The following is a 17,140-nucleotide window of genomic DNA, read 5'->3' on the forward strand; positions in this document are numbered from 1 at the left end:
TATTTGCTCTGTCTTTTAGGAAAAGGATAAACACGACGTATTAGAACCTTATGGATCTTGGTGTAGCGTTTATTGTACATGAACATATTGATATGAAACACAGACTCTGGCAGATGACGTGATGGCATACCTTGAGAAGCACATTCGAGGTCCAGAAGATCAGTTTGCTACACTGAGTTGCCTGAGTGAGATGCGGGCTATAGGAGGTGTGTATAGACCATTGCTGGGGAGTCGTAAACCGGTCATAGAGGACTTGAGGAAGAGATCTAACACGCAAACAACAAAGGATCAGTGTAACTTCATCTTGGATGTCCTGGAAGGCAGAAGGTGAGAATAGTTTGATACTGTCCAGAACTCAGTTACAGTTTATCATCTCATGGTTTGGAAGGGCCTTTATCTACTGTATTGGTAGAAACTGGCTTTGAGTTATTCGATCCAGTTGTAGTATCAAATCGTTGCAGTCTAAATAAATTACCAACAATGATTTCGTGTTTTGTTCATTAAAAATAACATGTGAGCATTTTCTTCATATTCAGGTAGACCATTTAATTTGCAGGTGTCTTTTAGAATACATCAATACTTTACAATTAATATTCTATGGCTTTCGATCTAGATTACCGTGGCTTTATAATTGGTCCTTAAGATATACACATTGTTTTACCGGTGGATACTAAAATATCTATAAATATTTTCCAGTAAACTGTTGTACATTAACGATATCACATTTAGGACCAAATAAAAGACCATAGCCATTTGAACTTTAATGATGAATAACCTTTGTTCAGTTACCTGAGATCAAGGTCTTGAAAAGTATATTTACTCTAATACCTGCAGTCTTGAGTCCCTGGCTGAGGAGATCAAGGATGTAAAGGAAGATGTTGAGGAACTGGACACACGAGTGACCAGGACTGAGGTGGGCCTCGTGCTGCTGAGCAAGGAGGTGGGTGAACAGCGGGAGGAGCTGGATGGTGTCAAAGTTGATGTGAAGAAAGCGGGGAAGAAGGTGGTCAAACTTGAGAAGACAGTGGATGAGACCAAGGTTAAAGTGGAGGAGCTAGACGGAAAGGTTGGTTTATTGTGGGGTCGCAGTGTACTTACGCAAACAGGTACATGACCAGTGTTATCACACTGTATCAATTTGACACATCAATGATATATTGTCTGGTAAAGGTGACAGACATAAGCTCTATGTTGTTTCAACAACTCCATATATAACCGTCATTGAGAATGTTTGATATGACTTTCTGTCATTGACGAAAATTCGTTGGCATGACGTCATAGAGCTTTTAGCAAAACAATAATGACAATTCAGTAAGTGGTGGGGAGTCCTCCAGAGTTAAAACGTTGACGCTCAGTGAGCATTATTAAACGGCTTGCAGAGTTGCCTTTAATTCAATGCTCCATTTGAACCATTGATGATCCATCTAAAGCACAATTTTTATTTTTCCTATAGACGCTTTTCACGTACTCCTGGTTTACGTAATGCAGTCATATAGTGTCCACGAAATGTTGTGTAAATGCATATCATCAAATAGCAGCTAAAATGGCAATTAATCAAACTGGCACTAGTGAAGATTCAAGTTAATGTTGGTCTTCAACATCCCATGCTTGCTGAAAGAGACGACTAACGGGATCGGAACTTCAGGCAATGGCAATTAATTCTGTTCACCCACACGTACAATAGTCATGCTTTGTTTTAAAACAATTCTAAAGCCATATGTACACCCCTGGCAGTCTAAAGTACGAGGGAGACAGCATACGAGAATCACTTCACACACCTGATCGTGGAAACTTTACGTTTTACAGCACCGTATGGAATTCTGGCTGAGAAACATAGTGTTATTGTGCCATTGTGGAGGCTGGGTATCCTGTCGATGTTGCTGCGGTTGAGGCTGATAATACTGTTGTTGTGGTGGGTATTGTTGATGTGCTTGCTGATGACAGTTTGTTGTTGTGGAGGCTGGTGTTGTGGAGGCTGTTGCGGAGGCTGTTGAAAAGACGATTAACGATAATGATGTTGGAACTCTTCTATTTGCTCAGTATGTTTGTCTACCTCCTGCGTGAGCAGGGGTGATGGTGGTGGTGTGTCCTCCTTATTGTCAGGGAACACTTCTGCAAAAGAGATCAGCTCCTCCTGTGCCTCCCCCTTACATAACGTTATGATATCCGGCACATATTGGTCCAGTTTACTCATCAGTTCATCAAATTTCTCTCCATCCCATCTTTCCTGTACAGTTTCGTCCTTCACAAAATTGATATACAAAAGCTGAGTAAACACCATGATCATCGGACCTGATGGTGGCCATGTCATCTTCTCCAGCAACAGAGGCACTATTGGTTTCTTGAGGGCATCAGCAAGACTGACTTTCCTCCGACAGTTGGCCGACAGAGAATACTTCGGGGTGACACATGAGAGAACGACCTTTGCCCCTCTCACACCCTTGTCAATTTTGTCATAGAGGGAGTCCCCACCTCCCATTTGGTAGATGTCCATCCAGACGGTGAAGCCCATCTCAGTCAGACGCTTGTACATGAGCTGAATCTGTTTCTGTTTTCCCCACTGGTAGGAGATGAACACATCAGTAGACGCTGATCCAGCCTGAGACAGAAAGGTTTCACGAAAATGTCAAAATAATATCATGCTCAATCATTGTTTCTGAATGCAAATGAGCTGTAGTTCAGATACTCTACACAGGTCATGCCTTTTTCATAGTTGTGTGACAGAAAACATTCACTTATTGACACTTGTTCACAATCATTCGAGTAATACATTAATTAGACAGAATGCTATTAGAAAACATTACTGAAAAGGCTCTGACAAATGCATGGAATTTAAAATCTACACATGAGTTTCATCATGCCTCCTAACATAATATTATGGGAAAAGTTAAACATATATTGCATTTTATTTAGATACGCACGCACACACATGCATTCATACATTCTCTTGCACCCATCTGTTTCCCTCTATGTATCCATCTGTCTGTCTGTCCAGGTCTGCCCACCCTGCTCCACCTTCTGCTCATCCGGCTTGACGTTGTTGTAGTTGACCTGCATCAGGAGTTCCTGGAACTTGGCTGCCGACCAGTACCTGTTGTCATCAGTCTCTTCCCCAGGTCGGATGAACAGATACTCACTGAAGATTGGCCCCATTGAGTCTGGTGGAGGCCATGACAGTTTCTCCATCAACAGGGGGATGATGGGCTTACCCAGGCTTACCGAGAGGTTCACCTGAAATGTTAATGAATAGTATCGCAATGAAGAAGTCACACAAAAATAGGGTGTCAGAACGACATGATATCTTTCAGGGCAGTTTCACTCTTATCTCCGTAAAATATGAACTGTAATCGGCAACCACCAAAATTCTTAGTCTCTTCCGACATACCAAATGTAGTAAAGAACATCGTTCATACCACAGTGATAAACATCATGTCGTTAATCGTTAACATGATCCTCCAAATTATACCCATTTACTTTCATGTCTCAGCTGAAACTGTACTTGTTCTTTTCGTGAAGAGCACGTTGGTGCATAGGCCTAATGCCTTATATCGAATCAACTGAACTATTCATTGAACGACCTCAATCAGGTTATAAAACAAGTTTTGGTGTAACTTTCTATAACCTAACCTAACCTCATATATTTAAATCTTCCGCAGCAGCTAAACAAAGATGATTACCCAGGCTTACCGAGAGGTTCACCTGAAGACAAAACAGAGTCAATATAATACTCTGTTTCATATTTACCAGTAATGTCCTTTTCGTTAGTTATCAACAACCAAAAAGTAGTATTTGAAATTCTTCATTTTGAGAACTGTAATATGGTCAATAACTTTGTGTGGAAATACACCCGACTAAGACAACTCGACTGCAGTTTGGAGATTTCCACACACCCTCCGATAAATTAAGCCAGGGATGTCAATATATTCATTTTTTAACATTTCAAACTTAAATATTGTTAGAAAATACACTTTTATTTGCATTGAAATAAAAGGAACAAATACCTCTTTTGGAAATTAACCGGACAAATACCTCTCGATTGTAGTTTGGAGACTTGGCATCTTTCTCAGTGACACAACAGATGACGAGCTTTGCTGCCCTGATTCCCTGGTCAATCTTCTCGAACAGCTTATCGCCACCTCCCATCTGACCAATGTCCATCCAGCACGTGAAGCCCGCCTTCTCCAGGTGCTGCTTCAGAAGTTTCACCTCGTTCTGGATTCCCCACTGGTAGCTGATGAACATCTCTGGAGGCTCCGGGTACTCGAACTCTTCGTCCTCCACTACAGTTTCTATATGAAAATGAACATGTGATGAAACATGATGGAACAAATTGGCTATGAAGCATCATTTGGGTTTCGTTATATATATATGCATCACCCTGTTACACAGATATGTCAATACATAGAATGTAGAATGTTATGTTTATGTTGCATATGAATGAATCGCATACCTGCCATCTTCATTGCATTCTCCACAATAACAGCAGCGTCCAATCTGTCCATCTCTTGTAGTGCTGTCAGCACAGCATATGTGGCTTCCCTCGTCTTCCGAGTGGCGTACCATTCATTCAGCATGGCCATACATGGGTCGTGCATTTGAGCCCAGCTCTTGATGTCATCATTGGTGTAGCCAAGACGACTGGAGAGAAGCCTCCAGTCCTGGTCACCCTCAGGGTTCAGGAGTTTGGCCACGTCTCTTGTCCAGAAGGGAGCATGACTCAATGTCTGCAAAATAGTTTTGCTGAGAAATAAAAATCAATGTACATAAGAAATCATTTACATGCATAACATGAAAAGCTAACACCAGGCGTCAAAGGAGAAACAGAACAGCAGTTGAAACTAAATGGAAAACTAGCAGCAGGTGGTCCCGAAAAGGGATATCATAGGATGGCAGGCAGAACCCATCATAGATACTATTCGTACTACATTCTGTTTGATACCTGACGCCGGACAGGCGTTGTTCTGTCAATGTATCCAGTCTCACGATGTCGCGTTTACTGTTGCTCAAACTTAAGACTTGCAATTTATGTTTAATTAGGCCTGCACGGTAAAATCATATATTTCACATAAGGCCAGTCTGCAAAATAGAGGTAGTTCCAATGTCAAAACATTCGTTTTGTAGTTGTTTCAGCACATTAGGGCAGAAAATCCTCTAAAATACAAATAGAACTACTTGAAATAAACTCGAGATTGATGAACTAAAATCCAAACATGTCCGGTCATGGACACATATAAGGATTCCGATACAGCAGATACATGTACAACAATCATCCACTTGAACACCATCAACCATTGTGCCACGACGAAGCGTTCGCACATGACAGGGCATCATTGTGATCAAAGGTAACGATGTAAATGTGATTTTTTAGAACATGTAAAACATTGACCCAACGGAAGGCCTAAGTTAACATATTGCACCTTGAATATATATTGCCATCAGTTTCTCACAAGAGATTTTTTCATGTTATCCTTTCAACACTGAGGAAGATAAGCAATCCAGATTTAGACATTTTAAGTTAAATGACACGTGAACACTGACACGTAATGCCTTGCACACCTATGCTACTCGCCTTGCCATCCAATTCCTCCACTTTAGTCTTTGTGTCATCCACTGTTTTCACCAGTTGACCGATCGTCTCCCCGTATTCCTCCACATTGTGCTTCACTTCTCTCAGGTCCTTTCTCTGTTGACCGACCTCCTGACTTATCACCATCACGCCCACCTCCGTCGTTGTCATTCGTGTGTCAAGTTCCTCACCCTTCACATCTTTGATTTCTTCCACCAAAGACTCCAAGCTGAGAATAAATAGAGCATAACATATACTGGTAATACAGCTGTTCCTAAAAAATAAGGACCATTGTGAGATGAGATTGTTTACGACCAAAAGCCACGGGTATAGGTGTGTGAGCAAATGTGCGATGCATGCATAGAGCCATTAGATAATGCATGACTGATAAACTCTTGAGGTGTTTAGTATATCCTCACTTTCTGCCTTCTAGGACATCCAAGATAAAGGTACACTGATCCTTTGTTGTCTGTACTGTAGATCTCTTCCTCAAGTCCTCTAGAGCTGGCTTACGGCTCTCTAGGATATGTCGATACACGCCACCAATAGCACGCATCTCGTTAAGACAGCTGGGTGTTGAAAATTGATCTTCAGGGCCTCGAATCTGCTTCTCCAAGAATGCCATCACTATCTCAGCTTGGGCCTGAAAGTTCAAAATTAATTCTACTGGCGCATATATGTTAGTGAACCAAATACCCATCAATAAATAGTTTTGATGCAGGGTTTACATACGTTTCAGTGTATATACAAATGGTCCCATAATGTGTATATTACCTCGTCCTTGCTCCAAATGGCCACGTTCTTGAGAACCTGGACCAGATGGTACATAGCGCCACATTGGGTGTTGATATCACCTTCCATACGCGTTTTCAGGTGGGGCACAATCTTGATCGGCATCGTCTTGGAGAGCGGGTCCATAATCATCAGATACATAGACTGGAGCTTGTCGTCTCCTTCCAACATGTCCTCAATCAGTTTCGCAATGTTCTCGTCAGTAAACAACTGAAATCACATATACTGCGTCTAATCCAAATTGTTTATTATTCCGATTGCTTGTTAGCAAGCCAAGCACTTTCTTCTGGCTCTCACGCTTGTTAGTAAGCCAAACACTCTATGTTGGCTTTCACGCTTGTTAGCAAGCCAAGCACTTTCTTTTGGTTTTCACAAAGTAGATGTTTAAATGCACAAATGTTATTTTTTAAGCTATCCTGATGTAGAGGAAGTTGAGATAGGGAGAAAAAGGCAAAGATTTCCCCCACAAGATTGGCAGTTTTGGACGGGATTTTAATTTATCCCTGCAAAAGGTTATCTTACCAATGTTTTTCCAAAAACAGTCTAAAACATAGCAAGTGCAGATAGATAAATTAAAAAGGATGTTCGTGATTTGGCGTTTTACATTCGTTTTATTAGTATTGACTGTATCCTACATACGTTCATTATAGTGTTATGATAAGTTTAAAGACGAACTGCATGTATGTAGCATTTTTCCGAAAGGAGGAGATGCACACCATCTTCAGTTTCACTCAACCTCTCTGCATCAACATATGCATTTACAGCTCTGGTTGATAAATAACCCCATTATCAGTGTTGACATCGTTACTTACATGTGGCTGTCTCTTGGCAATCTCGCTCATCCAGGATAAGATCGAATGTCGTTGTTGCGTGTCTATGAGCTCGAAGATGGTTTGACAATGAGGCTCCTCCAGTGCATTCGGATTGTGTGGATACAGTGTACTCAGGGGATCTAAAACAGGTTTACGAGGATTACGTTAGATCCACTAGCAAAATTGGAAACGCAGAAAATGGCGGCTACAATCGGAATCTGAAACTTCAAACACTGTCAGTGTTTTCCATGACATCCTACGGCCATGTGGACATTAACTGCTTCCTGCCACACCTACACAGTAATGAAGAGTTCTCGCTGTCCACGTAGACGGCCATCATTTGAGGAAAGAATTGGGCCATAACTTTCGGGCCATTTGACACGAGGAGGGCGACTTGACCAACGGCTATCTTTGCAACTTCTTCATACCTGTGAGTAAGCATGTTGATGACTTCTCTCACAACCGGCATAGCTCTCTGTATCTTCTCCTGGTCATCCTGCTGGACAGACAGAACAGGTTACTTTACTTGGCCACTAAACACAGGGAGTAGGAAGATCAAGCAACATAAACAAGATTTGGGAAAACACTTTCTCGGTAAAGTACAGATTCTAGTAAATTGTTTCGGGGTTTGAGTACCATTTGGAAATCGATCACATATTCTCAGACTGAGGAGCCTACAGGCCAAGACACAAAGTCAGTGATCTAAATCAACCAGCTTAATGGTAGCTAGGTCACGTACGTTTGTACACCTCTAACAACAGTGAATCGGCACTGCTTCCATGGTCAGAGCTATGACAATACAATGTCATTGTGAAAGAGGTCAAATGTAGCATAAGTTAGAAAGAAGATTGTCTAGGAACAGCGGCCATGGTGGTCCTTGCGACATCTTGGCAGTGAAACAACAGTGTCAAGAGAATAACTTCTTCGAAGTGGAATGCTATTAATACTTGCCTTACAGCAAGCCCTAATCATAGCTTGGATGACCCCACCCCCGTGGGCGAAACTGTTGATGTATCATGTTGTACGAGGCAGCAAGGTGTTACATGAGTAATACTAAAGTCATCATGCATGATCTGAAATACGCCATGGCGTGTCAGTACTTTCACACGGTCAAACTTCACTTGCTTGCAATGTAGACAATTGTTCATGAGTCTGAAAGATGCTCAGACTGTTATGTATTTCTAAAGGCTCACAAGCCTAAAAAGCTTGGTGACGGCGCTGCAGTACAGGACGAAATAGACTGTGAGCGGGCGGTTCAGTTCCTCGTCTATAAAGTCGCCAGTCAGTACTATCTGCAAAAACTGGAGGATAACGTTGAACGTCCTCTCGTCAAGACTTTTGGAATCTCTGCAATATAATCATTACTCTAGAGAGACCACACCCGTGCCATCATGTATCCTCTTCAACAGTACATGATGACAATGACCATTACAGTAAATGATAAACTAAAGAATTTTCAACATATTTTGAACATTGCTAAACACTGCGTTAAACCATTATTACTCTATCACAGCTATTGGTACCTTTATTGTAAACAGACATGACTCGATTCCGTAATCCCCTACATTTTTTGCTGTGACCTATCAACTGTATCTTCCTGTATTTATGCCTGCATTCATTTATTATTCCTGTTTGCATCCAATCCTGTACATTCCAGTGATGCCCCTTTTGGGAATCTGCAGTTGTGCCTGTGCCGGACACGACTACATCTGTCTGTTTATATACATTGACCATATGAAATGACCACGCATATTTCTACGTATATCTGTTTGAGTTCTGAAAACCGCCAGTGACTGTTCCTGTTTGGACATTGTCCAGCATCAACTCACAATGCGTCCAGTCTGCACTTGGCTAGGGAGACGACAGCTCTGCTGGCATATCGGGATCCCTCTCCCTTCAGGGGGAACTTAAAAATCTACCATAGTGAATGTGATTAAATGGCTGACACCACGAGACACTCTTATTTAATATATGTAATGTACTAGGCATGAAGAAGAATATCAAAATAAGTATAATTCATGCTTTGAATATAAATAATTAACAGTTAACCAAGTTATGCTAGTGGTACACTTCCAAGAACAATGGGCATAACTTTCCCTAGTGGTTTAACTTAGAAAATGAACATAATTTACCTTTCCATTAAGTTCCACCTCGTCCGCAATTTCATTTCCGGCTTCGAATAATTTGGGTTCCCGCTTCTCAAGCATTTTCAAGCTAAATTCAATCATCTTTTCAACCATTTTCGGAACAACCCGATCCCGCCTAGGAAAACAAGGTAATTCATTAAATTATAGGTTTACCGACAACTGGCGTTCCGTTGTTAACCTTTCTGTACATACTCTTATTCGACAGGACCCGGGGTAGAATAGGCCTTCAGCAAACCATGTTTGCCATAAAAGGCAGCTATACTTGTAAAGGGCGACTAACGGGATCAGGTGGTCAGGCTCGCTGACTTGGTTGACACGTGCCATCTGTTCCCAATTACTCAGATCGATGCTCATGTTGTTGATCACTGGATTGTCTGGTCCAGACCCGATTATTTACATATAGCTGGAATATTGCTGAGTGCGGCGTAAAACTAAACTCACCCACTCACTCTTAATCGACAGTGAATAGTTTGTACTAACTGTCTGTGACGATGTGCACAACATACACGTACTATCTGTGACGATGTGAATAACATAAACGTTGTGAATAACTAATACTTGCTGTCTGTGACAGTGTGAATAACTAATACTTGCTTTCTGTGATGGTGTCATTAACTAGTACTTGCTGTCTGTGACAGTGTCAATAACTAACACTTGCTGTCTGTGTGATAGTGTGAATAACAAATACTTGTTGTCTGCAACGGTGTGAATAATTAATACTTACTGTCTGTGGCAGTGTGAATAACTAATACTTGCTTTCTGTGATGGTGTGATTAACTAATATTTCCTGTCTGTGACAGTGTGATTAACTAATACTTGCCGTCTGTGACAGTGTCAATAACTAACACTTGCTGTCTGTGTGACAGTGTGAATAACAAATACTTGTTGTCTGTGTCAGTGTGAATAATTAATACTTACTGGCAGTGAAGGTGTGAATAATACAGGTGATTGTGTGTAACTGTATGAGTGTTGCAGACTTACGTAATATGATCGGCGAGGGAAGCGGCACACTCTTTGTAGTGTCCTCCCAGTTCACTTTTCCATTTAGCATCTCCATACAGTTCAACTTTCGACAAAAGGTCCAAAATTTCACAAGCGTCGTTCACGTGTTCCTGAACAGCAAGTGTTTACACGACATTTGATGCAGGTTACTCAACGATATTCCATGTTAAACCGTATATACCCCTTCACTCTAACGGAATTCTTGAACCTTGGTTACAAATAAGGAAAAAATTCAGTAGTAAGTATCGAACATGCAGTCAAATTTTCCCTCACTCACCGGAAGAAGCAGAGCCGAATTCATGAAGGTTCAGTGACGACACTCAGCACCAAGTATCTAGGGTCTAGTCAAATGTTTCAACACGTTCAACTTGTTTCTTGAGAAATGAATAACCTTTCCTTGTTTCTTTGTCCTTTTAACGACTAATGCCATTGACCAATGCCAGATCTCACCTTCCACCTGAGGTTCTTCTCCGCTTCCCATACGATACGGTAGGCTGCATGTGCTGTTCCTGGTTGCTGGATTTTCAGACACGCCTTCATCAGGTCAATCATTAGTCGACGGTGTTCAGGGGTTCTACAGTCAAAGCAGTCGAAATAGTATTCTGGGGAAAAGTGAAGAATGTTGCAGACTATGTCCAAACAAAGTAAACTGGAGTTACAAATATGCCTGTGCCAATACTATACAACTGTATTTATTAATTCCGTCCATTCCCTTTCGTGTATGGCTTTGGTAGGTGAGACGGCGTCTGTAAGTCATCTCTGCCCAGCACCTTTGTTGGCACTGCTGTTTTCACAAATCAGCAGTTCTTATATAAAACTTTGCACCTTGCCTTGTTATTCTAAACTAGCTATGCCTATCGCTTCCTGGCCTGACCTGATCCAAGACGAACACGGCGTGGCAGACTAAAATTTCAAACAGCGTATCTTGGACTTACTTATCCATGGACTTGACCAACACTTCCGTCACAGCCGCGTCCACGAACTTGACCCTCATCAGACTGTGGTCCTTCAGGCTGGTCAGAAAGTCGATCATCTTCCTCGTCATTACAGTGAACAGGTCAGAGTTGCCCTAGAAATATACATATATGAATGACTAGTTGTCCTAGAAAAAAACACATATGAATGACTATTTTTCCTAGAAATAAGCATACATAAAAGGCCAGTTCCTCTAGAAGTATGCATGTACAAATGGCCAGTTGCCTGGACATATGCATGTATGAAAAATCCGTTGTCCCCGAAATATGCATGCCTAAATGATTACTATTGTGTATACAACTGTCCAGTTCGTTCCAGGACATAAAGTGTTGTACTGTCGTTAGAACTGTGGTGATAATATCCAGGTGTCCGAGTGTAATTACTTCAAGACGTTGCATCTGTTTCAGCAATAGCCTGTCCATTAAAATTATGATATGTTTTCGATCAGGGCAACATTCACATGCCAGTATTCATAGACTGGAATATTACCAGTATCGTTTTCTTTACACTCATTAAGAATACATCATGTAATATGGAAAGGTCCGTTGTATTTTTCAATATAAGTGAATTAACAAGTTGATGATTTGGGTCTGGCGCCTTTTGAAAAGTATTTTAACCATGCGTTGTTGTGTAAGCCGGAAAGAAACTACTTTCAAGCTGATTAAAGCAGGTATAGACCAAGAACATATTCCGTGCGGACAAACGCTAGGTGGACAACACGACTGGTCCGAACGTGACGTAGAAATGTTCAAGGATTGTTGATTACCTTAATCATAGGGTCCTTGATGTGGTAGTACCCGACGCCTTCCACAATGGAGTGGATGGGTGTGTCTGCCAACCTTGCACAGATTGCAGCCACGACGTCCAGGATCTCGGCGTAAACCCTTGCTGCAAACAGCGGCAGGTGCCACAGAGGAGTGTTGCCGAGTTTAACAACAACCAATAAACAAAACAAAACAGCCATACAGCCATGCTGTAAGTGGGTGAGTGAGTGAGTATGTTTCCAAGATTCAAGCATTATACACCAGGGAAGTTTACACAATACCTTAATGCTATTAACAGTTAGATTCTAAGTAGCCAGCATGTGTAACAGTAATTTGAAATCCAAATAACAATGTTAGCTTACTCAACAGCTGTAAGCAGCATCCGCACAGCATCCAACAACTTCTTTACGACGGCCTCCCAGTTATCACCGCCAAGATCCGTTTGGCAGATGATCTCTTCAAGACGCTTCAGGAAGTGCTTAAACACCTCGGGGTCCTCCAAGCCCTGTTGTAACAGATACAAGCCATAACATAGATTTCCAAGAAGTAAGGGGTGTTTTGTAACGTTCTGGTGCATTTTCGCGACCTCCTTGACATACTCCTCAACTCCTTTCGGATAGAAGATAGGGATGACCCAGTTGTCGTGGGACTATTCTACCTAACGTTCAAGGAAGCATATATCAGCAAGGACAGGAGCCACGGATAGTGAGTTCGAAACCCAGTTAAATGGATTACAGTGCTTGGTTTGTGAGTATCAAAACTATGCTCTTTGCTGTCAGCAAAGATGTAAACTTCTTCAAAAAGCGTGCCCGTGGTCTCATGTCGTAATACTGGCTAACACGCCCTGCGTGCAGCACTGTTCACACCGATGATGAACTCACACAGTCCTTAACATCACTTTACACACTGTCCACTAGATGGATTGCCATGGGTATATGCTATGTTGTGGCCGTGGGAAACCGCTGACCAGACTAAATATAATAGATAGTAAATGGTAATTTCTGCATTGCAACTATAATGTATAGGTTTGAGTGTAAAACGGAGACATTCGCCGCAAACACATTCCTCTTGTACTTGTGATAGATTAGTACTGCAATTCGATACTGAGCATCCTTCACTTCAGTCGGCCGATTGAGAAACATCAGATCAGAGTAGAGATAGAGTTCTATAAACTCCGTTCTGGCCTCAACGAATGCTTCCGGTCTGAAAGATGCACAATGTCATCATTCTTCACGAAATGTGTCTCAAGACATTTGCTGTTTTACACAGTGACTGTACTTATACATATTGCCAGTCAAAATAAAGTGAAAATATGAATGCAAAACACCACTCTCTTCTGGTAGATAAGGATAAACATGCACACATGACTAACTCCCTGCAGATGATATCTTACCAATGTACAGCTTGTTGTGTGTATAATCAATCGTTATGTGATCCGTTGTTCTGTCTTCACCGTGACGTGTGTTACCTGGAGTCTGGAACAGCTACCATAATGCCCAGGTGAGACTGAGCGTCGTTTTACCTCAAAGCATCCCCGTCAAGGAGAGCCCGGACACCAGGATCAAGGGTTCTCCTGAACCTGCCTCTGTCTGGCTCTGGCTCCTCGCTCCTGTATTCCCTCGTCAGGAACCGGATGTAGTTCTTCAGTTTGTCCCCACTTAGGTTCTGAAGCAGACAGCACCAGCGTGGCAAGAGTAACTCTGACTTGGTCTCAGTTTCAGTATAATTCCCCTGCACTCCTGCACCGATGTGTAGGAAATGTGACGTCAAGACGTTAATGACAATAATGCGTTTAAGATAAGAAAGTGAAAAGCGACGTACGACAGTGCCATATGTGTGTGATAATAGTGTATATAGCCAACCAGACACTTAAAACATGCATAACGTACTTGGTAGTAGTCGTTGAAGGCGAACTCTTTGTTGTGAAGCATCTTTATCCAGAGTTGCATGTGAGTCGTCCCCGGCCCCTGCTGGATCAGGTCGTGCAGGAAGTCAAAGCAGAAGTCGTGGATGCGGGTCAAGGATGCGATCTTCCCCGACTCCACCAATTGTCTGAAACAGTTTCCGCCGTTCTCATGTCACACATCAGTTACCCGCATCGTGAACATACTAATGGATTACCCGTGGATGCTTTGTGGATATGGAATGACCCTGTAGGTATATCTGAGAGTATTTGTGCTCTATATCACTTTCGTCTGAGGACGGAGCTTGCAGTCATTCATAGTTGTACTGATTGATATAAAAATATATACTTAGACATGTTCATGAGTTTGTCCATGATGTCCTTCACAAAGTAGCACTGGTCTGTGCTCTCCCCTGGGAAGTCCTTCCGACACACACCCTTCCTAAGCAGCTTGAACGCCCCGAGTATATCATCCTCGCTCAATGCAGCCTCGTACTTGTCGGAGTTGCGACTCAACTCGTTGTCCAACTCTCTTTGTTCATCTTGGCTGACTGTCATCAAGTCGTATCTACCTACCAAGAATTCCATGGATCCTGTGGAGCAAAAGGTTTGGGAACATATGGAGTTGTTCACTTCATTTTGTAATGCGTTGCCCAGAAAATAAAAAAACAATCTCTGTGAGTCATCGGCCTGAATGGTCTGTTGTCTAAATGTCTATATTGTATTGCAGTACTGTATTTGATACAAAAATATATTGTCATTTTACATATTGCCATTCAGTATATTGTCTGATGCTTTGTGTACACATATTTCAGTTTTGGGGGATAGTTATTGCTCATAATGCTGTCTATTCCTTCATCGTCATTGCGTTATGCACTATTTTCCCTTCACGCTACAGGTGAGTCATCGCTCATTCTTTGCATCTTAACGTAATGTTTCTGAATGACATTTATGAAAAAAGCAAAAAATAGAAATAAGTTAAATCGAATGTAGCCGAGAACTTCCTATTGTTCTGAAGTCTTTCTTACTATGTCCAAATCATAATTTTAGTGGCCTATTCAATTACATTGTTTGATTAGGTAAAAATACGGCTCATTTGGCAACTTTGCTGCCATGAATAATTATGAAACATTGTATAATGATTGCCGCTTAAGACTCATAATAAACATAAACTGTTACTGCAGCTGTCTGTAATAGAAACGCTTTCCTTATTATTACAGAGAAGGCGTGTTTGAACTTAAGGATTTCTGTGAGATATTCATGACATTTACTTACATGTACATGTATGTATATCCTTGAATGTAAAAGTGTACTTAATGAAGCTCGATATGGTGTAGGTTAAGAGTACTAACCTATTGTGCGTTATGCAGTCACTGCTATTGATATTTAGTCTGTGTTTATACGTGCCGCACGAAGAGGGACATACCTAACGTCGACGTGGCGTAACCATGTCAGCTCCTTACCACGACGCCAGGTACGTGTGGCACACCCTGACTAGACAAGTCTACATAGACAGAAGTGTGGTCAAGTGTTAACAGCCTAGACAAACACAGTCCACTTGTTCAGTCACAAATACATATTTTAGGGTACTCTTTAGTACTAGTGTATTATATACGGAGGATTAAAGACCATCCTCTTCATTCACACAACTTTATTCTGTAAGCGATGACGAGGCTGAACATAGAGTTGATATAGAAGATTTATCATTAAATGGAAGATTCATTATAGTAATATGAAAGCATAGTCTCATTTAGTAGTCTATGGTCATCAGTTTGAATCCCAGATTTGTAACGACTCATCACCACAAAGCGCTCATTACTCATATGTTTAAACTGCAAATATATTTCAGGTGGTAACTTGAGTCAGTTTTCACAGATACAAATACAGAAGCTGAATCTTTAATAGTGAGAGAGTGAGTTTAGTTTTACGCAGCATTCAGCAATATCCCAGCTATATGGCGGCGGTCTGTAAATAATCGAGTCTGGACCAGACAATCCAGTGATCAACAGAATGAACATCGATCTGCCCAGTTGGGAACCGATGACATGTGTCAACCAAGTCAGCGAGCCTGACTACCAGTTTACTGAAGATCAATATTCTAACCCGAACCTTCACGGGTACCGAATCTTTAACAAAATGTCATGCTTTGCTATTGTTTCATTGTGACAATATTTGAGGTTTTCTGGTGATTCATGTGTTTCTTGGCATCAGGTACTAAAATATGAACTTATGGAGGAAATCCAGTGCCATTGTACTGACAATTGTAACGACATAATGCCATATGAGGAGATAAACAAAAGGGAAATTGAAGCTGGTGTATGTAAATGTGAAGACATGATGACGGGATCTTCTACTGTAAACATATTAAGGGAAGATACCCCTAGGAAGATGAATCGAAATGACAAGGGAGATTGTAGATATATCTACACGTTCACTGATCTGCGTGTGGTCTATTAGAACTACCATGACCGGCATGTGATTATTCCATAACCTAGTCTGGTTATATTCACCTTTATTGGCTTTTACCGTCGTCAAACTGTATCACTGCAGTGAGGTGTGCGACAACACAGGTCGATATTCCACAGTCAGATGTCTGATGCGTGCTGACCCAGGTGTGTCAGGTGTGTCAGGTGTGTGTTGTGCAGTTACAACCCATCACATTTTAGTTGAAACGCCTGCCAACGATATAAGGTGTTATACCTACACTCGCGTGCAACCGACTCCGCACTGGGGGCGTCCATATTTGCCTTGGCACACTACACACAGTGACTGTCGACATTATTGACCCATTTGCAGAGGTCCATTCAACACTGTTTACTGTCCTAGCAACGCATAAGCATCCCCGCCTTTTCTGTCTTTCCAATGGCCATTTAATGTTCAAGGCAGCTGTACCGTCTGATTATAAACCCCATGTTTGGCCGGTTAAACAAATAAGTGAATGAAATACATCTTAATAACGTTACTTTGCCAACTGAAAATATAATTTTATTCAACTTAGGATGAAAGTTATTTAAAACACTGCTATAGGCAGTAACGGACATTTCGGTTTGGTATGGAGCCAAAACCGATCAGTACTTTCCTGAAATCCAAACAACTTTGCATCTTTGCCCGATGCAACTATTTATGTAGTTTACAACACATGCACTTAATTGTCCATTGTGGTATTCTGAGTGTCTTCA

At 41.6% G+C, this 17,140-nt stretch overlaps 1 protein-coding gene across 1 annotated transcript; it reads right to left on the reverse strand.

Annotated features, from left to right (window-relative positions):
- Positions 1-1,765: 1,765 nt before the first annotated feature.
- On the reverse strand, positions 1,766-14,549 carry LOC137279107 (uncharacterized). The gene is given in 23 exon segments (XM_067811582.1): positions 1,766-1,987; positions 2,054-2,694; positions 2,991-3,231; positions 4,030-4,289; positions 4,451-4,724; positions 5,570-5,795; positions 5,986-6,209; positions 6,341-6,568; positions 7,171-7,310; positions 7,468-7,669; positions 8,364-8,517; positions 9,000-9,064; positions 9,303-9,432; positions 10,299-10,429; positions 10,770-10,893; positions 11,255-11,388; positions 12,061-12,182; positions 12,248-12,267; positions 12,421-12,563; positions 13,111-13,261; positions 13,581-13,723; positions 13,948-14,110; positions 14,311-14,549. Coding segments are annotated over 23 exon segments (4,377 nt in total).
- Between the last annotated feature and the right edge of the window lie 2,591 nt (positions 14,550-17,140).

Source organism: Haliotis asinina, chromosome 3 (genome assembly GCF_037392515.1).
Source record: "Haliotis asinina isolate JCU_RB_2024 chromosome 3, JCU_Hal_asi_v2, whole genome shotgun sequence".
NCBI classification, from domain to species: Eukaryota; Metazoa; Mollusca; class Gastropoda; order Lepetellida; family Haliotidae; genus Haliotis; species Haliotis asinina.